The following is a 26,352-nucleotide window of genomic DNA, read 5'->3' on the forward strand; positions in this document are numbered from 1 at the left end:
CCACTGAACTAGGAAATGTGGTCACCTTATTTTAACAGTTAAATATGTTGTCCAGGCCAGTAACGTTAATAGTTTCTCTCTCTCTCTCTCTCTCTCTCTCTCTCTCTCTCGTTAACAAAACTTTAAAATACGTGTCCATACAAGATATGACTTCCATAAATATAACTCCACTTCGAGAAACATCCACACGAATAATCAAGTCCCTATCTGCTCCGGTTTCTTACTTTTTACCAATGAGTGCAGATGTTCTTGTTCACATTTCATATTTCGAAAATGACCCGTCTGACAGATCGTCTGCTCCTCTGCTCTCGCTCTCGTCCTGATTGATATTTGAAAACATTCGTCAGAGGGTATGAGAGCGCAGAGCATGTCGGGAAATGTCTGTACGCTGGGCGCCATATTGGAGCAACAACTATTGTTATAAATTGAGACGGGGCTGCTGCTAGCTGAGTTTACATGTTTTCTGCGTGTTTGTTCTGAAAATATTTGGATATTTCTGCGCAAGGTCATGAAAGAGATGTCAACGTAAGTGTTCCGTGCTTCACACGGATATTAGTAGGTTAAACGAGTTAGTTGTTGAGAAAAAATACAGTGCTAGGCTAGTTTAGCCAGTTTGTTGAGATAACGGCAAGAGGATGCATGCTGTAGCGGATAAGCGGCCTTGGTGTGTTTTTTATTTTTATTATAAATAAAAAAACACTCGCATATATTAGAATAATTAAATACACATGTGTTGTAGTCAACTGCATTTAACACAAGTATTCTGGTAGTGTTGAATATGTAATATTGTCTTTGTTTACACAAAAGTTGGGCAATGCTGGTGGATGTAAATGCGGTTCTTTTAGTCTTTGGCTTGTTTACGTTTCACGTAACAAACCACGTTTAAATATAGAAGTATTATGTTGTCTGACATTATGTATATTGAGTCAAAAGTATATGTATGTGTTTATAGGCACATTGTGTGCGTGTGTGTATACACAATCCATCATAAATACACTTTTCATTTACCTTGCATATATTTAGTACTGTCATAAGTTATGATTAGATAATGTTTCTCATATGTCTTGTTTTTCTTGTAGTGTTGAGTTCAGTACTAAAGTCTAGTATTTCTGCAGTACAGCATTGGAATATTATTATTGTCATCATCGTGTCTTCATTTGCAGGACTGGTAACAGTACGCTTGGCGGGCAGCAGCCTCAGAAACATTATGGCATCACTTCTTCAATCAGCCTGGCCTTTCCCAGAGAGATAGACCATATCTACACTCAGAAGCTTACTGAGGCTATGAAACCATTTGGAGTGTTTGAGAGTGAAGATGAACTCAATCACAGGTGAGGGTTTTTTATTTGTGATTTAGTCACTGCTTTCCAGTGGTTCCAGATGGTGGTTTGTACCAAATATTTGTCGTCGTTCGTTGCAAACTGTGTAGTATCTTTGATTAAGGTACTAACATAAATCTCTATCTATTTTGACACTTTACACAATTTTTATAATTTCTGCAATTGGACAAATAATTATAATCATAAATAAAATGTACATTTTTAACATTTTGTTGAGAAACTTTTGCAGACATTGGCTGCCTTAAGTCTGGAACTAATGGACATCACCTGAGACTTGGTTTCCTCCTTTGTGATACTTTGCCAGGCCTTTACTGCAGCCGACTTCTGTTGTTGTTCATTTGTGGGTTTTTCTGCCTTTAATTTTGTCTTCAGCAAGTGAAATGCATGCTTAATCGGTCCATGTTTTACTCGCCCTCAAGGGCATCCTAGGTGTAGACGACTTTCTTCTTTCAGACAAATCCTATCAGAGTTTATTAAAGTATATAAAAATTAGCATCCTTCATCTCCCCTGAATGGCTTACACGTATGACAGGATATTTTTCATGTTTTACCCTACAACTGTTTTACTCTGCTCTTCTGGTGTATGAACTTGTGAGGCATGCTACCACAGTTTTAAATACGGTTTAGTTTGATGTCTGGCTGACTGAAGTGAAGTCTTCAAGTGCTGTAGAACTGATGCACTGATGTGCGCAAGATGGCACTCTTCAGTCTTCTAGCATGTACTTGCCAAGGTGTTCGACATTAATAGTCATTATTATTATTTTTTTATACAATTTTGTTATACAATGATTAACTTCAGATTTTCTTTTTTACACAGTTTGATTTGTTGCTGATTTAAATTAAATATGATTTGACTTCTACTACAATATTGAGTGTGTAATATGTCTCCTGCAAACCAGTTTTTGCACACTCTTGTCTGTTATTGTTTGTCTTTATAGACTTGCAGTTCTTGGAAAGCTGAATTCCTTTGTGAAGGAGTGGATTGCAGAAATCAGTGAATCAAAGGTAAATAATACTGCAGGTCTCTTGACCTGTTTACAAAGTTACATGATGATGCTTTTCTGAATTATCTCTTTTCCTCACAGAATCTTCCACTGTCAGCAGTAGTGAATGTTGGTGGCAAAATCTTTACTTTTGGGTCATATAGGTTGGGAGTGCACACAAAAGGTACATTTAATGAGCTTGATTGTACTGTAGGGCAGTCATTTCATAAATTAAGAGAGGCTTTACAGTTATAAAGGGTTATATGTACTGTATTGTGCATTTCAAATTGTTTTTTCTTTAGGTGCTGATATAGATGCTTTGTGTGTTGCCCCACGTCACGTCGAAAGAACTGACTTTTTTTCATCCTTCTTTGAAAAACTAAAACGGCTTGATGAGATTAAGGATCTACGAGTGAGTACTTTTTCTATTCCTTAATTATTAGTGTAATACCAGGATACCATTCGGTTCTGTAATTCAAAAAAACGTCCATTTCCTGCTAACATTTGAGTGCTGTTGAGCAGATTCTTAAACAGCGCTGATTGGTCATTGGGTTCAGGCTATGACACAATGACCAATCAGCACTGTTTAAGAATCTGCTCAATCTCGCTCAAATGTTAGCGGGAAAAGTTTTTAAAATGTCTGTATCGAATGGTATCATGGTCGATACTTTTGACAACAGTATTTGTATAATTCCTTTTCAGGCTGTGGAAGATGCATTTGTACCGGTCATCAAATTCAAGTTTGATGGAATTGAGGTAAAACACTTAACTTACCTTTAAAGTATTTATGATATGTAGTCTGGTTGATATTTTGTTTTAAGGTTTTTTTATTTATTTATTTTTTTCTCCTTCTCCATCCAGATTGATCTGCTGTTTGCCAGGCTCGCTTTACAGTCAATTCCTGACAACCTGGACCTGAGAGGAGACTCTCTCCTCAGAAACTTGGACATCAGATGCATTCGCAGTTTAAACGGTAATACCCTCTAAGATTTTATTTAAATGTCACATAACGCAGTCTAATTTGTAGATTCTTCCATACATTTACTTATTTTGTTTTGCAGGTTGCCGTGTTACAGATGAGATCCTATATCTGGTGCCTAATAAAGAGAACTTCAGGTTAACATTGAGAGCGATTAAACTGTGGGCCAAACGTAAGTCTGATTTAAAGCTTGTCTTCAGACACTTTTTGTCTAGTTTGAAATCAAGACTTCTGAACTCTTTTGTTTTGAGTCTTGGCTTGCCATGCTAAAAGCAAGGTAATACTGCATTTTCATGTGAAGGTTTCTTTTTTTTTTCTTTTTTTTAAGGACGTGGAATCTATTCCAACATGTTAGGCTTCCTTGGTGGAGTTTCCTGGGCTATGCTCGTGGCCAGAACTTGTCAGCTCTATCCAAATGCTGTTGCCGCCACACTTGTGCACAAGTTCTTTCTGGTCTTCTCTAAATGGTGAGGTCATAGCACATTCTGTTCATTTGGTGGAACTGAAACTTCACGTATTGTTTTGCTGATAATGTCTAGTCCCTTTCCTGCAGCCATGGAATGTCCATTGCTGTTTCCCCCTATTAACTGCGTTTCTGGTCTAATTTTACTTAATCAGGGAATGGCCAAACCCTGTGCTTTTAAAACAACCTGAAGACAGCAATTTGAATCTTCCAGTCTGGGATCCACGGGTTGGTATTCTTATGCTCATTGTGAAATACAGAAATGCAGTGAAATACAGACTTCTTGCTATACAGGTTGTCCTTGTATTTATAGGTGAATCCATCAGACAGGTATCATCTGATGCCAATCATCACTCCTGCATATCCACAACAGAACTCCACCTACAACGTGTCCACTTCCACACGCACCATCATGAGTGAAGAGTTCAAAAATGGTGTGTAACAGATTCTTTAATTGGCCTTTTCTCTTAACCATTTGCTAATTTTTCTACATTTTCTGGTTTAAGGTCTCACTGTTACAGATGAAATTCTTCAGGGTAAAGCCGATTGGTCCAAGTTGTTTGAACCTCCTAACTTTTTCCAGAAGTATAAGTAAGTGGATGTCCACAGTGTCATATCAAAGATCAATTACAATAAAGATTTAATGGGGTTTTTTTGGATTGTTGCAGGCATTACATTGTCCTCACTGCCAGTGCATCCACTGAGGAAAACCATCTGGAGTGGTAAGAGCTAAAAAAAATAAAATGTCTTGTTTTTTGTGTGTGTGCAAAAATTTGTGATTTTGCAATACTTACTGCACAGATGCAACAGTGCTGCGAGATGTTGAGAATCATTCCAATCTGTTATAAAAGGATCAAACAGCGCTGACGTAGAAACCCAGAAGCAGTAAAGCTAACTGTAACCATGGTGTTTTAGCAGAAATAGTAGAATGTTATGTTATTAATTTCAGTGTTTGTACAACCTTATGAGAGAGGAATTCAAGCAATTTTCAGTAACTTTCAAGGATTCAACACAACTGTTTCCAGCACTTCAAAGCTGAAAAATTATCCAATTTGAATGTTGTTTTCAATTGGATGACAGATATACTGTGGTAAACAAATGCTTATGTAAAATTAAAAAACACATAAAATCTCCATTATGACCTTTAGATGGCAGCAGAGGGGCACTTATTGGTTAATAGTCATTCATAATTTTTCCTTATAATTTTGAAATTATAAAATCAAATCTTCAAGAAATCAGATTTTGTCAGTTTTTTTGTGTGTGTGTGTATGAGGTAAGTACACGTTTGAAGTATTAAGTGCATTTATGAATCTAAAACAATAGTAATTTTATATTCGTCATCCCTATGAAATTAAAAGAATACTGCACATTGTAATTTCTATAATTTAAGGTTATTTATTATCAAAATAATTTATCAGTTATCCTGTTAAAATGGGGAAAATATGTGAATGAATGCAGGCTGATTTAAGACTATAAATGTTCAGTCAAGGAAAATAGTTTTTCTGGAGCCCTGTATTACTAGCAATTGTATTTGTGTCAGAGACTTAAAAAAATAAAATAAAATAAGTTTGGCTTGCTCATACAATTAAATTGTTTTTTACATTAATAATCATAGAAGAGTCTACTCAGAAATGATCGATATGGGTTTACCAAACAAATTGTTGCTCTGTCTTATAAATTAATTTTAAATCAATAATTATTTTTTAATTATAATTTATTTCCTCATGCTAAAAAAATACCTGTTAATGTTGTAAAGTTAAACTATAGTCCCATTATATGCACATTATTATAAGTTTATAAATGCAACTTATTTTATTTTTAATATAATAATTCACACTCAAATAAAAATAAATTGTATGAAAACATCAAAATTGCACACATTGCAATTCTATATCTAATCATAATGCAAATTTATTGATTAATATAATCATTTATACAGTGGCTGTCAAAATTTGTTTTCATGGCAGATTTATTTACACTTAGCAATTAAGATGTCGCTAACAGATAAAATATAAATCATGAACACATCAGCTAATATTTGCAGAAATGCTCAGTCTTTTCTGAAGTAAGTGTAAAGCTGTGACATCTTTTTTTCCCTGCAAACTATTGTATTGACGTCTTTCTGTGGTTGATTGAGCTGATTTGAGTAATTACATGACACAAAATGTCTGCACAGCCGTCATGCCACATCAAAGAGTGTCAAAATGACATTTATTGTTTGTATTTTCCTGAAAAATTGCCGGAATTTGAGACTTTGTTTCCAATCAAAAATAATGAGATTTAAAACCAGAAGTTTCAATTTAGATTCCGCACATGCAGTGGTTAAAACAACAACGTGTTTGTTCTGTATACATGCATACCAAAATTTTTTGCATGTGTACCATAACACCCCTAATATTCAACCGTTTGCAAAATCAGTTCTCTGATAAAAATTGGATTCTATGAATGGAATCGCAGAATCTTCATATAATGATATTCTGGCCTCAACAGGATTGGACTGGTAGAATCAAAGATAAGAGTGTTGGTTGGAAATTTGGAGCGCAATGAGTACATCACCCTTGCCCATGTCAACCCACAGTCTTTTCCTGGGTCAAAAGAGAATCACAACGAGTAAGTAACAGATGAGTGTGTGGCAGGACCAGATGTCTTATCTAGCTAGGAGTACGTTTATATGACAAATGGTATGTTATTATGTAGTGGTTGTTTTATGTATTTATAGCAAAAGAAATAGATAAGGAACTTCTGTAAATAATGCAAAGCGGTCTTGCATAGATTTACAACTGTCATGCACATTATTGTGAAATCACTACCAGCTGACAGATTTCTACCGTTGTACTGTGTTTCTGCTATAACAAACATCAGGTTAATGTTTTTTCAAAAATTTTGGTTTTAGACGTATACTCAGGGTTTCAGCTTCTGCTTCTTTAAATGAACCTTTAATCAATATTTTATGATATCCATGTTTATTGAACAAGTGCTCAGCTAGTGTGTTTTCCAACAGCAGGCACTGATATCAGATGGCTAGTTTATACAGACTGCTCAACTGACCTTTAGAACTTGCAAATTTATAACTGATTCTTATGCTTTTTTTTCCCCCACAGAAATGAATTTGTTTCCATGTGGTTCATTGGAATCAGTTTCAAAAAACTGGACAACTCTGACTGTGTGAATATTGACTTGACCTACGACATCCAGTCCTTCACAGATACTGGTATGCTTCTCAGCCTCTGTTTTTTCTCCTTGCTCATGTCTTGTGGATGTAGTTGTGGATGTAGTTGTTAGAACTTGTATTCACACCTGTCTTGTTTGTTTCGATTGAGTCAAACCTAAGTTCATTATCCCCTTTGGTGCAAGTCGTAATTACAACACCATATGACATTGTCTTATACAATGCTCGTAAGTTTATTCATATTACATTAGTATCTGATAACACCAAATCAGTGAAAGAATAAAAACTGCACTAAGAAAGATCTCCATGATTAGCCTGTTTTTGCACTTGCTGCTTTTCCCTGCTTGAGAATGTCTTGTCTAATGAATGGATGACCTTAGCACACATGTAGTTTTGTTTACAATATCTGGTTCACTACAAAAAATCTGCAATGTATTTGATCTGGACCAAAGCAAGTGACTAGCGGACTTTCCTGGTTTGAATACATTTTTCAAAAATGAAAATTATGTCATTAATAACTTACCGTCATGTCGTTCCAAACCCATAAGACCTCCGTTCATCTTCGAAACTCAGTTTAAAATATTTAAAATTTTGTCTGAGGGCTTTCTGTCCCTCCATTGAAAACCTATGTACGGTATACGGTCCATGTCCAGAAAGGTAAGAAAAACAACATCACAGTAGTCCATGTGACATCAGAGGGTCAGTTAGAATCATTAATGACATAATTTTCATTTTTGGGTGAACTAACGCGTTAATGTCTAAAAGCTGTGTTTCATTGTAGTTTATAGGCAGGCCAGCAATATCAACATGCTAAAGGATGGCATGACTATTGAGGCCACACATGTGAAGAAAAAACAGTTGCATCATTACCTGCCTCCTGAACTTGTGCAGAGGAAGAAGAAGGTAAAAAAAAAAAAAAAACAGTATCTTAGTGTTTATAGTAAAATTCAATACTCTTTAGTCTGTAAAGAAGCTAAACTACATCGCAACTGTATCCTATCTCTCTTTTGGGCAGAGTTTGGGAGATATAAATCGGAGCTCAAATGGTGGGGGGTCAAAGCGCTGCTCTCTGGATGGCAGTCAGCTGGACAGCTCCAGGGACACAGACATCGGCACTCCATTCAGTTCTCCTACACCGGTCAGCAAACCATGCCAGCCAGCCTCCACACCTGAAGACAGGTAGCGTCACTGATCAGGATGGAATATTTGTGATTTTAGCTAGTTCAGACCAAAGGGATTTCTGAAAGATCACAAGATTTTAAGCCAACTGACTTCTACTTCTCCAGGATACTGAAATGCCGTTTTAAGTTTATGGCATCACCATTGATTGCCAGAAACATATAGAAGGTCTAGAGGTTTGAACCGAAAACAAGACTTGGATATTACTCTACACTTGCTTATAGTAATAGTGCGGAAATTATAAATGTCACAAACTGCATGTAGAGTGTCATGGTTTTTTGTGGTTAAGCTAATTTTATGGCCTCATTCTCAAACTCAGATTAACAAAATGCTGTTACATAAATTTACTTAAATGTCTTAAATAGTAACTGTAGTAAATATATATTTTATTTTTATGTCAGTAGTATAAGCCCACCCAAGCATCCAGTACTTGCATTCATGGACAGCCCACCAGCATCAGAAGTTTCTCCTCCAAAACCAGAACAGGGAATGTCCATTCCAGTCATCGGATCCAGTAAGTTCCATCTTCTGGACTTGTTATGGACTTGTTCCTGTTTTTCTATTGGGGAAACGTAGGTGGGGTCTGAATTAAGCTAAATTTTATTCATCTAGTACTTTTTTGTTTTGTTTTTATTTTCAGAGCCCATTGCCACTCCAGTTGCCAAGCCCCCGGCACCTCCCGCTGGCAACACTATTCCTACAGTGGTGGGCCGCAGTGTGATACCCCGGATTACCTCTACCTCCCCTGGCCTAACTGAACTGCCCAACAGTGTCAATGGAGCGCCAAAGAGACCTCACTCTCCATCTCTGGAAGATCCACCTAAGAGGCACAAAGATACAGAGGTGCTCAGCTTTAGTAAAATACACCGGCCAAGAAATCCATTACAATTGATCAACCTTTCTGTAGATCACTCATATAATCTAGTCTAAAATCTTAAATCTGCTTTAATATGTGAAATAAATTTTCTTTTGCTTCAGGTGTTTTCAGATGACTCTGCTTTTAAAGAGCCGTACCCTCCAAATAGTAATGGCTTGAACAGTGAAGAGGAGTCAACAGTGGTAAGGTTTTTTTTCTCCCCTCATGTTTATTGCCTTACTCTCAAGGTATTGACCACAACTGGCTCATTTCACTAATACTGAAACTGTTTCTTGCATCAACACAAGACCTATTGCAATATTTTTGCAAAAAAAAACTTTTTTTATTTTTTTTTGACACAGGAGGGTCTTTCAACAACCAAACCTATGCCAATACCAACAATTGATACATCAAGATCACAGGTAATTGACATAGTAATAATCGTAATTTGAAGTCCATATCGAAAATATTTTTGACTTGTTTTGTATTTTCAGAGACTACCCAGTAAAGAGCTTCCGGATGCATCTTCCCCAATTCCCACAAGCAACCTCCGTGTGATTAAAAATTCAATCAGGCTCACTCTTAACCGATAACAATGAGCTATCTACAGGTAACATGAATTGTTGCTGCCACTCATTGATTCACGCTTTAATCTGTTTTTTCCCCTCTTCTTGAACATCTGTCTGCACAGGTTATCCCTTAAAGAGTGGAACTACACTTGTGTAACAGCAGTGCTGCTTTTAAACTGCTACTGATATTTGGCTGGTCTTCCTGCTTGTTACAGAGTTAGTGTAAAGTAATGATTTTTCCCTTCCATTTTCTTTTTTTTATGCCTTACTGTGTCAGAATGCTTGCTTAAACATCTATTTGAGCTTTTGAAACAAATTGTACAGTAGATGTAGTTTGTATATAACTTTAAAAATCATTGTTAGTCTTTCTATGCCACCTTAATGTAGTTTTTATTAACAAAAAAAGTTTCAAAAAAAATTGTCCTGTTTGTCTCTGTAAATAAGATTCTTCATTGTTTGTCCGAAGGTTTTCCTTGCAGTCTTTTTGTATTCGCTGTATCGGTTGTGATTCAGTTTCTGGGAGGACCTTTTGTGTGGGGTGCGTATGAGTGAGAGTGTGTAGATGGACCAGCATTCGTAACTAAAAACCAAGACTCGATTACCCATCACATTAATCGCTGCAGCCACTCCATATTTTTGTTAACAGCTCATAACAAAAGAACAGTATTAGATCTGAGGTTTAGGTTTGTTGGGCCAATATTTAAAGGCAGGTTTGGTTTTACAAAGAGTTTGTGATTGAGTCAGTGTTGGTTTTCTTGTGTGTGCATGTGCATGGTTGTATTTCCCTCCGTCATCACCCCTGCGCCTCCCATGGAGGTCTGGATGGCAGTTTCCATGACCCCCCCCCCCCCATCTTTTCGCAAGCTACTGTCCAACACTGTTACAATATACAGAGAACATAAACTTACTATTCATTTTTGGGGTTTCTTAACATTTTATTTATTTGTACCGTTAAGTTTTTTATATCACACATGTATTGCATTTGAACAACTTATTCTTCTAGACATTCATTTCATCACTCAGTTTGAATCTTCCTTACCTTTAGGACAATTTAAAAAAAATGACTTGTCATTCTTTTTGTAGGGCAAAAAGTTGTATTTGAAAGGGTATTTTTGTATGTAATGTAAACTGCCTTTACATTAAGAACATAAAAATCACAAAACCCCAACGTGGCTCCTGTGTTTTGTTTTTTCCTCTTTCTCTCTTCTCACAATTCAAAACAGTTGTCTTTGAATTACGGGGAGAAAAAACGGCACCTTCATTAACCTATTCTTTACTTAAGTATAGGCTATTAGATGGTAAGTATTATTGCTTACGATGACGTCACATACTATGGGCGATCCCTGTGACGTAAACTTAGTAAGGTTGTAAATACAACCTCGCATTAACCACTGTCTTCATGCAGGAACCTCAAAACTAACATGCGAATAACCCTGTGCGTACATATTTTTGTAATTTTCAATTCGACAAAGTCAGAACGTAATTTCTCTTTTAAAAATGTAATTTTCTCACTGTTGTTGGACATAAACGTCCTTGTTTGTGGGAGATTCCCACTGCGTATACAGGGGATTACCCTAACATGGTTTAACAATAGCGTGAGCTTCAGTAAATAGCCTACAAACGACGTTCATTTAAAAAAAAAAATACTACTAATTTGAGTTACTTGTCATTCAGTCTTAAAAATAATAATGTCCACTGTTTAGCTGAACTTTGTCAGAAGAAGTTCATGTATTATTTTTTTTTCTTTCAAATGTTGATCCTTAGTTCGTAAAGAAATAAGTTCGCCATGCAGTGTAATTTTCTCATTCTAATGCTCTAATTCTAATGTTCTATAGACTCACGAAAAGAGATATTAGGCAGGATGTGAGGGTCTGACAGCGGTCACCTTTAAATATCTCTGCATCTTTTTCCATACGTTGAAAATATAGGGTGACTGAAGCTGTCGTTCTGACTAATGTCTCCTTTCATGTTCCGCTCAAGAACTAAAGATACGCTGGATTGGAACAATATAAAGACGAGTAAACAGTTTAAGTATTTTCAAACCTGCCTTTATGCCTGTTCTATGAGAGGAAATTTATATATTCAATGAAATAAGCAAGAGAACATAAAGAGTGTAAAAATTCCCAGCAAGTGTCAGACTGACTGAAGTGAAACTTTTTGTATGAAGTTAAATTTTTCGTGGGATTTCAAAATCTCAAAACGTATCCTTATTGGTCGAAATGGAGAGTAAAGGAAACGTATTAATTTATTACAAGCACCTTGATATTTCTCATTTTATTTCTGCTTAATTTGAATTTGACAGTGTGCACATCCCTCGTTTGATTGGCTGCTGAGGCTGAAGAGTATGGCAAGCCTAATTAATATTTGACGAGTTTGGCTTGAAGCAACACTGCGCAAAAGGATCAGAGGATCAGTGTATGACATAAAGTACCACTAGAATAATAGCTGCTCAGCGGCACTGAGTCGAACCTCCTATATATTCAATAGATGGACATAGTCACCGTCAGCTGGAGTGACTGCGGCTATACCCAATGATTGGCAAAAAGACTGAGTGGCAGAACAAAACAAAAAAATAGAAAAATCTTTGTGACTGACTGTACAAATAGATTTGACAAGAAATCCAAGGAATAGTTTTACAAACTGCCGAATACAACTCAAAGGAGAAGCAAAATGGACTCCAGGCAGCAGAGCTCGGATTTGCAGCTATACCCTATATTGTATTATGTATCATATTGACAACTCATCAATTAAATATTTAAGTGACATTCAGCCAAGTATGGAGACCCATACTCAGAATTCATGCTCTGCATTTAACCCATCCAAAGTGCACACACACCCCGAGCAGTGGGCAGCCATTTATGCCTTGCTCAAGGGCACCTAAGTCATGGTATTGCCGGTCCGAGACTGATGATATGAAGATATGATAATATATATAACATTTGAAAAGTGATCACCCGGATTTAGACCTACCTTTTATGTATTTACAAAATGGGAACAAAAACAGGAAAATCTGCATTATTTATTTCTCCAGCCATTATGAACTTTGGTTATGAGCTTACCACTAGCTTTTTAGTGTTTATGAGCACTCGTTGCACACTTTCTAGTCTATAATCCATTTAAAATGTAGAACTTTGTTTTTCAGCCACACATGTTGCAAAGTTTTTGGAATGATGTCTGCATATTTATGCAGGATTCACTCTCAAAATAGTAGTGATTGTCATAGTGATAACCATAACAAAAGCCTTGACAAAATATGTGAAAATGTGCATTAAGATTAGAGCACCCTTACTTATTTCATTAGCACCCTCAGTGATTAAAATGTTCTAACGCAGCAAAATCAGGGCTTGCGTAACATTATGCTCTCTCAATATTTGTCATATAACCGGTTATAGAAACTGCCTAAATTTAAGTATAAAGAGGAGAAGAAAGAGGCCATAGACAGCTGCAAATGCCAGGACCTGTCACTGCCAGATGCAGTTAGAAGTTTACTAAAAACAAGCCTATAGCAAGACATTTGGTATGGTAGGGGGGCACCTGGGGTGGCCAGCCAAATTTCAGAGGGGGCAGGTGCCACCACATAGACACGCCCCTGTTTTGTCAAGAGCAAGTGGAATCCATCAAATTAAAAAGAGATTTTTTTTTTTTAAACTAACAATCGAATAGTTACTTTCCACTATTGGAATAGTGAGCAACAGCAAAGGACACAGTATTATCATCTAATAAAATAATTATTAGAGAAACTGAAAAAGTCACTGGTGAGTTATCACAATTTATTGCTAGTCACCTACATTAGATGTTAAACCGGCTTGCCATAGAGGGCGTGACCTGATATCTGGTCGGGGAATTGGATATAGTGGGGAATTCCCAGTCAGGACTCATCTGTGTTTAAGTGTTACTGTATATCTGTTAAGCAGTTCAGAGCTCGGACGCAAAACCTAAGACAAGGGTGCTCGCATAACATGGATGGTGAGTAAAAGTATTTATTTAATTAGTCAAGTAGGCCTAGCTGTCTTTTTCTATTCCCGTTCTTGTTTTTCCTGTCTTGAATTATGCGTACAGGTCAAGTCTGTGTAATAGATAGTCGATTCAAAACACCACTGTTGCTTTAATGAGTTGTTTAGATAGACAATTAAAGATACTGAATGTACCAACTCATAATTTAGATTATAGGCCTATAGAATCTGTGTCAATAATAACGACGTTCTATGCTATATTTTGTTGTGTTTGTAAATCTTACAATGTAATTTGTAATCTTACAGTGTAATATGCTCCGCATTTTCAAGTCTGATTCTGTTGAAGAAAAAACATACAGGCTTGTTGTTTTATATATTACAGGGAATAAAATGCAGGGTTGTCTTTCAGGGAGTGTACAATTATAGAAAGCACTTTAGAAACAAAAGCAATATGATTCACATTACCTGAAAATAAAAGTTCTTAAGACGTCTAAACTCTAGATAAATATTGTGTAAACTAAACAAATCAAATTAATTGTCAGTTCACGAATACACGAGGGACAAGCTAACATCAGGAAATAAAAATGAGGAACTTTTAGAGGCGGTTTCAACTCAACTGTTCAACTGTTAATTCTAATCTGCACATTTGTTAATTCTTGTACAATATAATATGCATTATAACACTTATTTAGCTGATTGCCTGTGTTCATCTGTGTTCTTCTGTCCATGCTTTTCTGTACAGTGCATACCACTCAATGCACAGGGACCCAAATCTAAGTAAGTACATTAAATTCATCTGTGCCAAATGCAAAACTAATTCTGTCGTTGCTACTAACATGTTTAGGGTGGATCATAAACTTTGCCTAATTACTCATCAAGTTTGTTTAAACGTCACACAGCTGCCTTCATAAAAACGATGTAATGTTCAGATTTCCTTACATTACTTCCTCTTTGGTTTGATAAAGACATGACTTCCTGTAAGTGACAAATCTCATGAGCAGGCAGTAGTGAGTGTCATTTGCACACTTTACTAAATTATACATTGGCTCTAGTTCATGCATTATAACTATTTCCCCCGGCTTACTTTATGACATTTCACAGAGTAATAATGCGTAGGTAAATAGATCTCATCTGTTCATGGCGATGTCAGAAGGAAGTGTGTTAAAAACAACCAAATATATTGCATGCCAAATGCAGCTGTTTGTGCAGGTGTTTGAAGTTATGATATGCTTAGTAAAATGGCACCTGGATGAGCTGGTAAAGTTCTGTGCCCACAGGTGCAGAGAGCGGGAAATTGTTTACTGGCAGGCTGCGTTGTTTGTGGTCAGGTTATGGTCAGGTTCTGTGAAAGACGCAAGATGTTGTTTCTGCAGGTGTTTCGAGGCCATTGTCTTGTTCTTATTCATCTTCAATGCTGGCATTTTAATAAAATTTTTGACATGGTTTTTACTCTGTCTATTCATTTTGAATATTTGAATGAATGATATTCAAATTTCTGAATCTGACTGATGTCATTCTCCTGGTCTGTGCAGTGGGAGACCCCTGTGTTCAGATCTTCGAGCAGCCAAAACAGAGAGGCATGCGCTTCAGGTACAAATGCGAGGGTCGTTCAGCGGGCAGCATACCTGGAGAAAGAAGCTCAGACAATAACAGAACCTACCCAAGCATTCAGGTACCTGTTTTTAATGTGTTACAGCACTGAAGAAAGAATTCACTGTATGATTCAACTTTAAAGAAAACGTGATCACTAAGTGATTCTATAAACAGCATCTCTCTTTATATCTCTCCCTATCAGATTCTAAATGTTACCGTGAAAGGAAAAGTACGTGTTACCCTGGTGACCAAAAGTGACCCATATAAACCTCATCCCCATGACTTGGTGGGTAAGGACTGCAAGGATGGTTATTACGAGGTAGAGTTTGGACCTGAACGAAGAGTCATCGCGTAAGTTGGTGCTTTTAATGTTAAAATGTCAAAATAGTTTGAATGTCACTTAAATACAGAAGGTTAAAACTTTTTGATTGCAGATATATTATCTGCATACTTTGCTCTAATCTCGTTTGGTCCTGTTACCATTTTCCTCCTAATGAAATGAAACATCTCTGTGCCCCACATCAAAGCCATTCCAATGTGCTTTCCGTATTACTCCAGCCCACACACTACCACAGTTCTCTTCCGAAGGGTTGTCCATTCTTCTTCTTTTTTTTTTTTTTTTAAAGAACCATGTTGTTTCAGAGTAGGGAGCCATTCAGGGAATTCCCCCTGATATGCAAAATGAGAGCCTTAGAGCTCCAGTCTGCCCTCAATTTTAAACAGTATGTCAGTATGGTTAGTTCTAACCTCACTGTTCCTGTTAGCTTTAGTCTTTAGGATCAGTGTTCAAGAGGTACAACATAAAGAACTAAACATCTGACCGACACAGTTTAACGGATTGTTTCTTTGTTTTTTATTTTTTAGGTTTCAGAACCTGGGTATCCAGTGTGTGCGAAGAAGAGAAGTGAGAGACGCCATAATGCAGAGGATTACGCGAAGAATCAACCCCTTCAATGGTGAGAACAAATGGCCCAAATAGAATATGCATACACAGAAAGCCCATCAGATTTAATCAGAATTGGGGGTACTTATTTGTTTTGTTATATTTATTTTTATTCACTTAGTAGATGCTTTTATGCATAGTGTCGTACAAATTAGTTTATAGATTTATCCGATTTATCCTCCAATTTTGCAAGGAAAACATCTGAACCTTGTAGTCACTTCTCTTACCTCTTATTATTATTACTGACCCAGTTTCTTTCACTTTCTCTTGTTATCAAAAATTCTGTATTTAGAAGATGCCCGATGTTAAAATCGTTAACGCTTATCCGTTTTTCTCTTTCCTGGCTTCAATACTGTATGACACGCTGTCATTTGACAGTGCAGTTAGGGTAGAAAAAATCACTTCTCTTTATTTTTAGTGAATGTTTTGCACAACTGGCTGCGGTATTGAGTGGCATATGATCAGGGGGAATTTATTTAGAGAGGGAGGAATGTCAGGAGGAACTGTAAACTATACTTTTTTGTGTAACTGATAACGTTGGCTTACTCTAAAGTATGCAAAAGGCCAAATACTTCAGGAATTCCATGCAAATTATTGTGTGGGAGGAAATTACAGCAGGGTCAACGTTTGTAAAGTTTCAGATTGTGTCTTGCCACCACCAGGAATGTTTTTGTGATAAATGAGTGTGACAATTTGACCTACAGAGTAACTTTTGGAAATGCTTGAGGATATTCTTTAAGGTATTATATATATGAAGTGATTCAACAAGCATGTCACATTATGTTAGCAGATGTTGTAGAATCATTCTTGTAGAGTCATACCATTGTCTAGCCAAATGATATTTGAGAAATTATGGAAATGTTGCAACAGGACTTTACACAACATGGTTAGTGAACAGGGAATGCTAGATTGTGAACTTGCTTCCTCATGCTTGTTCTGCTGTTCTCTGTGGTGACAGGCTGTTTGAGGGACTGCTCTCACTTCTGCTATGATTACCAAATAAAGATCTCTCTCTTTGGCTGTGGAACACTGACAGTCCCCTAAAAACTAGGTAGATTAGTCATGGTGGCAGTCGTAGTGAGATTATTTTTTAAATTACTTTTGAAGTTTGGTCGTGTGTTGAAGGGATGACCTGCCAGAGATGACCTCATTCGAACTGACATGATCCCGCGATGATTGAACTGATGACGCATTCATTTCATTATTGACTAGGTAATCGAATGTTTTTTTGCGAAGAGGTATTCGTTTTGTGGTTAGGGCTGTCACAAACATGAAAGGATAGCTGAGAATTAAATGTCATACCAGTAATTGTGATTAATGATGTAATTGTTTCATGTTCTGCTTAATACTTCTACAATGAAAATAAGTTGTTTTGAAACCCTTTTTGCTCCAATATTGATTGTATATTTTGCAAACAGAGAAACCACAAGTAACACACTAAATTAAACATGAAATTTATTAGAAAGTAGAAAGACTGAAATAGTATTTTCTGTGCAACTTATCCTCTCTTATACTCTACTTTGAAAAATCTATTTTTTTCACATTAAAAAATAATTTATTCAATTTTGACATTAAGATTAATTTTGTCATATTCATGAATTAAAGTGGTCCGGACTGTAAAATCCTAAAATATTTGTCATTAAACAGAGGGAGGGTTCAAATAACGCATAACTGCACCTCAAAAAGGGCATTTCATGACATTTCTACATTTGATTACAATTCCCTTATGTGGTAATATGTTACTGTGCAAAAGAACTCACAAAAACTCGAAATAGCAAGCAGTTTAATCAGTAGGCATATGTGTCATGTTAGCAAAAAAGTATGTAGCTATAAAAGTCGTGGCGTCTGTGAGGCTGCCCCTAGTTGGATTTGCCGTGATGGGTGCTGAGTGGGTGTTGAGGGCACATTTTGGTGTTAGATGTCACAGATGGTGGGTTCAGGTGACGAGAGATGAGTGTCAGTCTTGGGAATGGTGGTGTGCCCACAGAATGGAGAATCTTCACCTGCCTGCCCCCATTTCTCTCTACAGCTCGAACCCTCTGCTTCACCTTCCAGCAGCCCACGCTAACCTAAGTCGCCCCCCACCTGCGACTGCTGTCCACTTGTGTCTCTTGCTCTCCGATTTCACTAAATGCAGAACCAGAGGTGCACATATACGCAAATAAACATGACCACACTGCGTCTCGCAGTTGCCTTTCTCACACTCCGCCTCTTGCTATCTTCCACACCCACTCATCTCTTCCCACCTCACCTCTGTTCCACTGTTCCCTCTTGTCTGTTTTACATCTGTCTGCTGTGCTCCTCGCTGCTCAGCTTCCGTCTCCTTCCTTCTTTCCCACTTCTGGGCTTGTGGTCTGGACAGAGGTGTCTCTTTGCGTCAGGAGGCCGCCCCCTTTGCTGCAGAGTCGTCAGTGATACTTTGTCACTCGAGCTGTCTTTCTCTATTTCCACCTGCTGTGACCTCAGAGCTGTGGGCGGGATAGCCGTGGGGCGAACAGAGGCAGACTCCTGAGAGTGAGAGCGTGGGGGCGGAGGTGCACACACTAAGAGATGTCTACACTAGCACTCGTGTGGGTGGTTGTGCTCGCATAGGCTGATGTGTCAGTGGCATTTCTGGTGATGCTGCTGGGTGAAATCTGCAAGTGCACAGCATGCTGCTTGCTTTTCTGACTTGGACAACAATTATGCTTTGTATTAATGCTGTCTTTAAATACACCTCGGTCAGGTGTTCATTATTACATCATGCGTTTCAGTCCTAACTAACTAAACAAAGGAATTATATTGTAAACAACACTAATGCAAAATTTGAAATATAGATTTATATCACTTATTTATATGTGGGATCACAACTAAAGTTGAAGTAAATCATGCAAAATGGCTTAGATTGCCAAGTATTGTTTAGTCTAAAATGACTGTAAATGAATTAAATTACTAAATTATGATATCTTTAATTATCTTTAATTTTTAATTATAAATGTATATATTTTGCATAAATTTCCAGTATTACAATAATTTACTGTTAAAAGTACAAAAAATACTATATTAAAGTAAAGGTACATTTGTTAAAATAATCAAAAAAAGGCAAAACTGCAAATTGAATAAACACATTCATTTTAAAATAATATTACATTGTATTTCATTTTAAAATGTTATTATTTATAATAGTATTTATTTATTTATTCATTTTTTTCAGAACTGTGATAAACCTGCTTTTTTATCCTGAAATAATACTCAACACCAAAAAAAATCTAAAAAACAAGTTTGTCAGCTAACTTTAAACGAACTGACCTGGTTTTCGTTCTCGTGCCTGTTTCATTTTCTTATCCCTCTTCCCCTTTCCTCTTCATTCACAGACTCTTTATATTTGTTGTTATATTTTGTGTCCACAGTTCCCCGAGACCAGCTGCTGCAGACTGAGGAATATGATCTGAATGTGGTGCGTCTTTGCTTCCAAGTTTTCCTGCAAGATGAGACCGGGATGTACAACACCGCTCTGCCTCCCATCGTCTCCAACCCTATCTATGACAACAGTGAGTTTACACAAATAAAAAGCACGCTCTGTCATTTCTGCAAGTTGAAAACTGTTTGGCTGCATTACAACACTGATATGGACTTAGCTTTTTGATGAGTGGCAGAACAGTGTTGTTTTTGCTGCTGCTAGTCCTACAGAGTCACTAGGGATAGTAGGGCAAATCTTGAAATAGAATACAATATTTATTACTCACTGTTTTAGTTATATTTTTATCATGGTGCTTTTTTAATATTGCCTTTAGTTTCTTGATACGAATAAAGTAAGCATTATTACAGTATTTACTGTAATGATTTTTATGAGTATAAAAATTAAGTTTTTTTAGTAATGCAAATTTCAGTCCACTACATAAAAACTAATTTAAATGTGATATTTATTAGCTAAGAAAGAAAAGAGTGGATTTGTATATAATTTTCAAGTATAGAACTTATTCTATATCATGTTCTATACATTATAATCAACGAAAATAAGCAAAAAACTGATGCGAGTCACTACCTCCACAGAGCACGAAGCTGTGGCAATGCATTGCTTAGGTGACAGATCTGTCAGTGGCCACATCCCACACTACAGGAAGTGAGCATGGTCCATTTCAACACTTCCTCACGTGATGGTGCTGTACAGCGCGAGCAGAACAGCAATGCTTGCAGAGTGTTTTTGTGCGGTTGTGTGATGCTAAATAAGTCATCGGATAAAAAAAAAAAGCTCAGGCCATGAGTTAGTTAAACCCTTTCATTTTGTTGTAGATGCTGACTTTCAAGTCTTTCATGTTGTTCTCATGACAATGAAGTAAAACTAGCTTGTGTTAATATGGTGAGCCGTTCTTTGCCATCACAGAAATCAGTCTCGTACAACCCAGAAAAGAGGAAGCAATAAACCACCCCGCCCTTACTCTGTAAATTATGACAGGTTTGGCTGCTTTTTCAGTCTCAGGACATAATGTTTGCAAGTGTGGCTGTGCCCACAGATACTCCGATAAAGTCAAAGAATGTGAAAAAGGTTTTTCTTACTGCTCATAGCATGTAAGATTTTCTAATCTTCAATCTCAATGACCTGTGTTTGTTTCAGGGGCCCCAAATACAGCCGAACTGCGAATCTGCCGGGTGAACAAGAACAGCGGCAGTGTGAAGGGAGGTGATGAGATATTCCTCCTCTGCGATAAAGTACAGAAAGGTACGGGAACATTTGAATGATTTGAAGAAAAAAAATCTTAAGTGTTATCGATTTTAGATTTTAACATTCATATTTGTATTTATTAAGTTCTTTTCTTTTATTCATCATACATTCATTTTATTTTATGGAAATTATCTATCCACCTTCCATTGCTAGTTTTCTTCTTTCGCCATTCTTTTATTTAATACCATCATGTCACCTTACTCTAGATGACATTGAGGTGAGGTTCTTCACTCAGACCTGGGAGGCCAAAGGCTTATTCTCTCAGGCAGACGTACACAGGCAAGTGGCCATAGTGTTCAAGACACCCGCCTACTGTGACACCACCATCACAGCCCCTGTCACAGTGCGCATGCAGCTGCGTCGGCCCACAGACCAGGAGGTCAGTGAGGCCATGGAGTTCCGCTATCTGCCTGATGACAAAGGTAATACATTTTTTTTTAAATGCACGTGTAAATGTCTCATTTGGTTTTTGAAAAGATTTTATTCAAAATATCACACATTTGGGCAGTTGCACCACATGACATTGCAAACACCATAATTATTATTTGAAAAAATTATAAATATATTTTTCAATGTAAAAAGTATTTATTTTACAATCACTTATTATTTCTTAAATACCAATTTTGAGGAGTTAGCCTTTTTTAACCCTGTCTGGTTATTATATTGATATAATGTACCATTTTATTTGTTTTAGTAGATCATGAGCATAATGTCTCTTTTTTCAGATCCATATGGCTGTCAAGAGAAGAAACGTAAAATTGAAAGCCAGATGAAATCCTTTTCTGGCTTCTCCCAAGGAGCCATGAACTTCATTAACAGACCAAAAGCAGTGGCTTCGTCAGGTTTGATGAATCAGAGAATTAAAATGGGTAAGAAGCAAAACACTTTTCATTTAAACCATTCTAAATAGCAATATAGCAAAAAAAATCTATAAATATGTACTTATATACATATTCCTTTTACAGAGCCTACAAATTATTATCCTCCATCAAACCGAGGCATGATGCGCCAAAATCCAACAGGCTTTTATAATAAAGCCCCTCCGTCCTGCCCCATGATGCCACAGCTAACAGAAACCCCACCATCAGGAACACACAGTCAAGCATGGTCCAGTCCAATCGCCAACACCCCCAGTAATGGAGTGGTCCTACAGCAGGTGAACCCAAGTCCCAGCATGCCCACCACAGGGGAAAGTGGAAACAGCCTTCCTCAACTGACAGATAGGGATCTGGAGTTTCTTCAACAGCCTCGGCAGGACCAGCAGAACCAGCAGGTCCAGCAATCCCAACAGCCACCTCAAAGGCAAGGACTAGAAGGAGCCCATAACTGGTATAACTTTGGGCACCAACAGCCTCAAAACACCCAGAATGGGGCAACAGGCACCGGTGGGTTCTTGTATACAGGCAACATAGAAGATGATATATTTCAAAACCTCATCAGCAATCATCAGCCAGTCTTACCAATGAAACAAGAAGCTCAAGGTTCGAACAACATGGCTGTGCTGGGGTCCAGCTCAGACTGTGTGTCGTCCTTCACCGCGCTCTTGAACTCCACCTCCCCCAATGGAGGTACCGCAGAGACCATGAGACAAATGGAAGCTGGTGGGCCCAATCAGAGGGTCTCGCAGATTTCCTACCCTGCCGGCATCATGGGGCAGGAGAGCAATCTTGATTCTTTTCCCTGGCAGTACTTTCACGAATAGAGTCGAATCCCATAACTGTTTAATATTTTGTTCTTTAAATGTAGGCTCTGATTCATGTTCACTGAATGTATTTTCTGAAAATCAGAAGGGCTAGTTGTCCTGGAAATACTGTAAGATGCTGCCACCAATTAGGTAAAGCAGTGAGATTTTATTAAATGTTTATGTACATAACAGTCTGATGGTCATGTTGGAGACGTTTGGGATCTTGAGTCCACAAATGCTCAATTATGACAGGTTAATTGTGTTCCTTAAAGTGGGAACTAGCAGGGAATTGTCCCTGGGTAATGGCTATGTCATTTTAAACATGCTTCTTATCCAAGGTTCTCAAATGTGCTGTTCAAACAAGGGTTTTCTTTGGTTACTCAAAAGTGATAAAATGGCTTTAGAAAACTTGTTCGGTTTTTACTTTATTCAACATACACAAGCTTTTACATTGCATTTTCTATAGGCAAGTTTTTGTATTTTTATAAAATGAAAGTTTATACTACTGGACATGGATTTTTCCGATTTCATGTATGTAATGTTTGATACATTCTTGATAATGTGGAGGTTACCAATGTTTGTTTTCACTTATACTAGTAATTTGAATGCATCATCTTGTTTCTGTTTCACATTCCAAAGTTCAGGTAAATAAAGGATTAAACTCTCTTATTTGGTGTACATATGTCTTTTCATATAACATTCGGTACAAATGAAGAGGGGACTGTGGATGCAGATACTGTATGTGTGGCTTTCATATTTCTGAACCCGTTGACATATGCTCCTAACAAAAAATGTCAGTGAACCAGTCATCGTGTCATTCAAGAGGTTTCAACACCCAACAGGGTTATATTTAATGCTTAGAAACATATTATTGTTATGTTGGTGAGTTACTTAACTGATTTTGAAACTTTGGAATTTTTTACTTCCTAATGAAATCTTTTGATTCACTTTTTTTTCAACAGTTTGGAAATACTATAATACTATTTTACTTTTTGTTTCTCTTTTTATGTAATTTCAATACTGGACTATTTTAAAATAATGAGGTTTTATATTTTGCATATACATAGTTATTGCATTCCCCATCAGTTAAACAATCTGCATTAATAATCACTAGAAATGACCTACATGGGTTAAATCACTATTATATAGTTACCAACTCCCTCCGGAGATAGAAGTTATATAACTCTGTAAAATAAACCATTCAAAGTTTGGGGTTCATATTGTTTTTTTCTTGCACTCAACAAAGCTGCATTTATTTGATCAAAAAGAAAAAGAAAATTATATTGTAAGTACTTTGAGTATGAAAATTTTTGTTGTTAAATATATTTGAAACTGTAATTTATTGTTGTGATCGATAGATTCTGTGAATATTCATCTTTTCAAAGATAAATATTTTAACAGCCATTACTCCAGTCTTCAGTGTCACATGTTCCTTATAGCTTAAACTGATTTGCTACTCAAGTAACATTATTATTTCTTATATCATCAATGTTGAAAACTGTTTTACTGAATATTTTTGTGAAAAGCAGAATAACAGGGACAAGTTGTCTTTGTATTACCGCCCCGAGACTCGAGTAATACATCATTCGCAACTGTAAAGGCTCTACTTTTTTGTGTGCACTCACAATATCAACAAAACAATGTGCTTTTAGAAAGTAAAGAAAACAAACATGATGCACTTTCTGCCATCTCTTGAACAGGTGCACTTCACAAAAATGAACCGAAAATCAGTGAATACATGCCTCACAGACATGATAAATATATCTATAGAAATCTTTATATTACTACTTAACGAAAACAAACAAAAACTCTTTCATTATATTCGTAATCCATAAAGATGTACTTTCTAAAGGCGCGTCTAACAAGGAGATGCCTAGTCAGGATCAGAAACTTCACCCTTGTGACATCAACTCAGAAAACACTATTTATTAGTAATTAATTTAAACATCTCCTTTCTGTTTTCCCCTGATACATATTTGTTGTAATTACTTTTGTGGCAAGCCTGGCTTTGATCTAGCACACATAGAATGATTTGACTGAAAATTTGTCCGAAGAGATGAAAGAAAAATAGTGGTCATATACACAATTCGGAAAAAGAAGCGGCTTTTGTGCATTTCTTAATTAAATTTTTTACTCTTTGTACAGCAGTTATTGTTAATTCACTCTATTTTTAATGTAGAATATGTTACCTAAATACATGGCAGAGGGTGCCCCCCCCCACCAACACTAAAAGTGAAACTCCCCCTATGCACAGAGATCTTAATGGACTTCTCACGAATGTTACCTTCATTTGCCAGCCTTTAGCATTAATAAAAGCCAACCCATTGAATTATGTTCATTCAACAGTGTGATTAATACATTCAAGGAATAGTTTGGCCAAAAATGGAAATACTAATTTCCAACAGAATTTTTTCTGTTATTTCTCTTCTGATGCAGACAAGACCACTTTTTACAGGAGAAAGCAATATTATGGTTACAGAATCCATTAGCATACGCAAACACTGAGCTAGATAAGATGATCCTTTTAAAATGTGATTCAGGATTAATCTCAATGACCTATAGCTGAATCACATACAACCCTGTTTTCAGAGAGCAATCAGTTTAGTAGTTTATCCTCTCCTTCATCTTACCCAAACATAGTCCGAAGCAAAGTTAAAAACGTAAAAACATCTTAGTGATGTATTTGTTTATTACAAACAGGCAGTTTGTGGCTTACATAAATTACTTGTGAATTATTAAGCCGTTTTTATCAATTGTTTGAACTCATTTCTGATGGCTTCCATTCATTGCAATGTATCTCCAAATCTGTTCTCATCTATTTCTTGGATGGTCTGATGGGGAAAGTTTTCAGAATTTTCTTTTCAAGCGTCAAAGAAAATGCTTTTGAATCCTGTACAGAAAAACTAACAAAAACAGGAACAATCATAGGCCTTTAAGCCAAGAGTGTGAGTCATTCATTTTTTAGGTAAACATTTATAGTAAAGACGTCAGTGCATGGACTTTTTTAACAATCTTTTTATATATTCTGATAAAGCTCACAAGATTTCTTGAAATTGTGTGGTTTATAGCCAGTTTTAGCTAGAGCTGCTTTCCCCAAAGAGCTGCTTTCCTCAGAGACGTCAATACCTGTGAATACAGGACACACTTGAAGACAGAATCTTCGTATGGTCTTATCTGGAAAACATGCCGTTTAAAATCTTGGCTTCCTGTCTGTCTGTCTGTAGCAAACCACAGTGCAGTTCCTAAACAGAAACAACAGTTCATACACAGGGACATTTGTCAGTTATGCATGATAATGAGGGCAAAGGTAACAGGTTAATGACTCTATAGAGTTCTTTTGATCATGTCAGATCCTAAGTCCTGATTTTGTCATAACTACCATCATGAGGTAATAATCGTACAGATCTTAGTGGAAAATACTTGAGCAGATGTCAGTGTATAAAAGACGTGACATTTGTTTCATTTACCTTCTTGGAATTAATGAAGAAGATTAAAATAAAAACATCTCACAGTTTAACAACAATTAATATTTGCACATCATACTGATAAAAAAAATTAGCAGCGATTCTGCATAATACAATGTGTTGGGATAAAACAAACAAAAATTGTGACCACAGTGATGCAGTTGCTGCTTAATCCTAATATACTCCTACTTATTTTCCAGTATATGCATTGTCATATCTATAAGTGCTTCTGTGTTTAACATGAGTTAGCATATAAGCCTTTATCACAATAACATTATCTTGTTACCAGTATTCAACACTATGTTGAAAAGTCTTTTGTCATTTTTGTGTCTACATTAGTATGATACATGTTCGGTCAGAGCATTTCTGCCCTGGAACAAAGCCAGGGCAAAACACAACAGAGCCAAACTTCTCAGTTCCAGTCAAGCTCCTCCCCCTGTCCTCCGTCACGCGTACACACACACACACACACACA

At 36.8% G+C, this 26,352-nt stretch overlaps 2 protein-coding genes across 7 annotated transcripts; both read left to right on the plus strand.

Moving 5' to 3' along the window:
• Positions 1 to 369: 369 nt before the first annotated feature.
• LOC113056952 (poly(A) polymerase gamma) lies at positions 370 to 10,706 on the plus strand. Of its 6 annotated transcripts, none has more exons than XM_026223916.1 (23): positions 370 to 525; positions 1,164 to 1,331; positions 2,279 to 2,345; positions 2,426 to 2,507; positions 2,626 to 2,735; positions 3,026 to 3,079; positions 3,185 to 3,296; positions 3,385 to 3,474; positions 3,631 to 3,769; positions 3,921 to 3,993; positions 4,079 to 4,199; positions 4,272 to 4,356; positions 4,434 to 4,487; positions 6,256 to 6,375; positions 6,867 to 6,976; positions 7,716 to 7,837; positions 7,950 to 8,113; positions 8,515 to 8,627; positions 8,754 to 8,956; positions 9,092 to 9,172; positions 9,332 to 9,391; positions 9,464 to 9,579; positions 9,661 to 10,706. In XM_026223916.1, exons 1-22 carry the CDS (start codon positions 509 to 511, stop codon positions 9,560 to 9,562), a joined length of 2,244 nt encoding a protein of 747 aa, XP_026079701.1. In that variant the 5' UTR covers positions 370 to 508; the 3' UTR covers positions 9,563 to 9,579; positions 9,661 to 10,706. The 6 variants fall into 6 exon arrangements, with proteins under 6 accessions (XP_026079701.1, XP_026079700.1, XP_026079698.1 ...); XM_026223913.1 differs by lacking the exon at positions 370 to 525 and adding an exon at positions 532 to 664; XM_026223915.1 differs by having other exon boundaries at positions 9,464 to 10,706.
• Positions 10,707 to 13,541: 2,835 nt separating this feature from the next.
• On the plus strand, positions 13,542 to 23,082 carry LOC113056954 (proto-oncogene c-Rel-like). The gene is made up of 9 exons (XM_026223919.1): positions 13,542 to 14,268; positions 15,024 to 15,163; positions 15,287 to 15,435; positions 15,949 to 16,040; positions 19,417 to 19,557; positions 20,622 to 20,726; positions 20,936 to 21,151; positions 21,455 to 21,598; positions 21,695 to 23,082. Exons 1-9 carry the CDS (start codon positions 14,247 to 14,249, stop codon positions 22,429 to 22,431), a joined length of 1,746 nt encoding a protein of 581 aa, XP_026079704.1. The 5' UTR covers positions 13,542 to 14,246; the 3' UTR covers positions 22,432 to 23,082.
• Positions 23,083 to 26,352: the final 3,270 nt, after the last annotated feature.

Source organism: Carassius auratus, chromosome 38 (assembly GCF_003368295.1).
Source record: "Carassius auratus strain Wakin chromosome 38, ASM336829v1, whole genome shotgun sequence".
Classification (NCBI taxonomy): Eukaryota; Metazoa; Chordata; class Actinopteri; order Cypriniformes; family Cyprinidae; genus Carassius; species Carassius auratus.

What these genes read in the sequence shown, in the direction of transcription:
- LOC113056952 (XM_026223912.1), top strand. Translation starts at nt 636, where the DNA reads ATGCATGCTGTAGCGGATAAGCGGCCTTG. An exon ending in GTAGCGGATAAGCGGCCTTG is followed by an intron (nt 665 to 1,163) that starts GTGTGTTTTTTA and finishes CTTCATTTGCAG; the next exon opens with GACTGGTAACAGTACGCTTG. An exon ending in ATGAGATTAAGGATCTACGA is followed by an intron (nt 2,736 to 3,025) that starts GTGAGTACTTTT and finishes ATTCCTTTTCAG; the next exon opens with GCTGTGGAAGATGCATTTGT.
- LOC113056954 (XM_026223919.1), top strand. Translation starts at nt 14,247, where the DNA reads ATGCACAGGGACCCAAATCTAA. An exon ending in GCACAGGGACCCAAATCTAA is followed by an intron (nt 14,269 to 15,023) that starts GTAAGTACATTA and finishes TGGTCTGTGCAG; the next exon opens with TGGGAGACCCCTGTGTTCAG. An exon ending in GAACCTACCCAAGCATTCAG is followed by an intron (nt 15,164 to 15,286) that starts GTACCTGTTTTT and finishes TCTCCCTATCAG; the next exon opens with ATTCTAAATGTTACCGTGAA.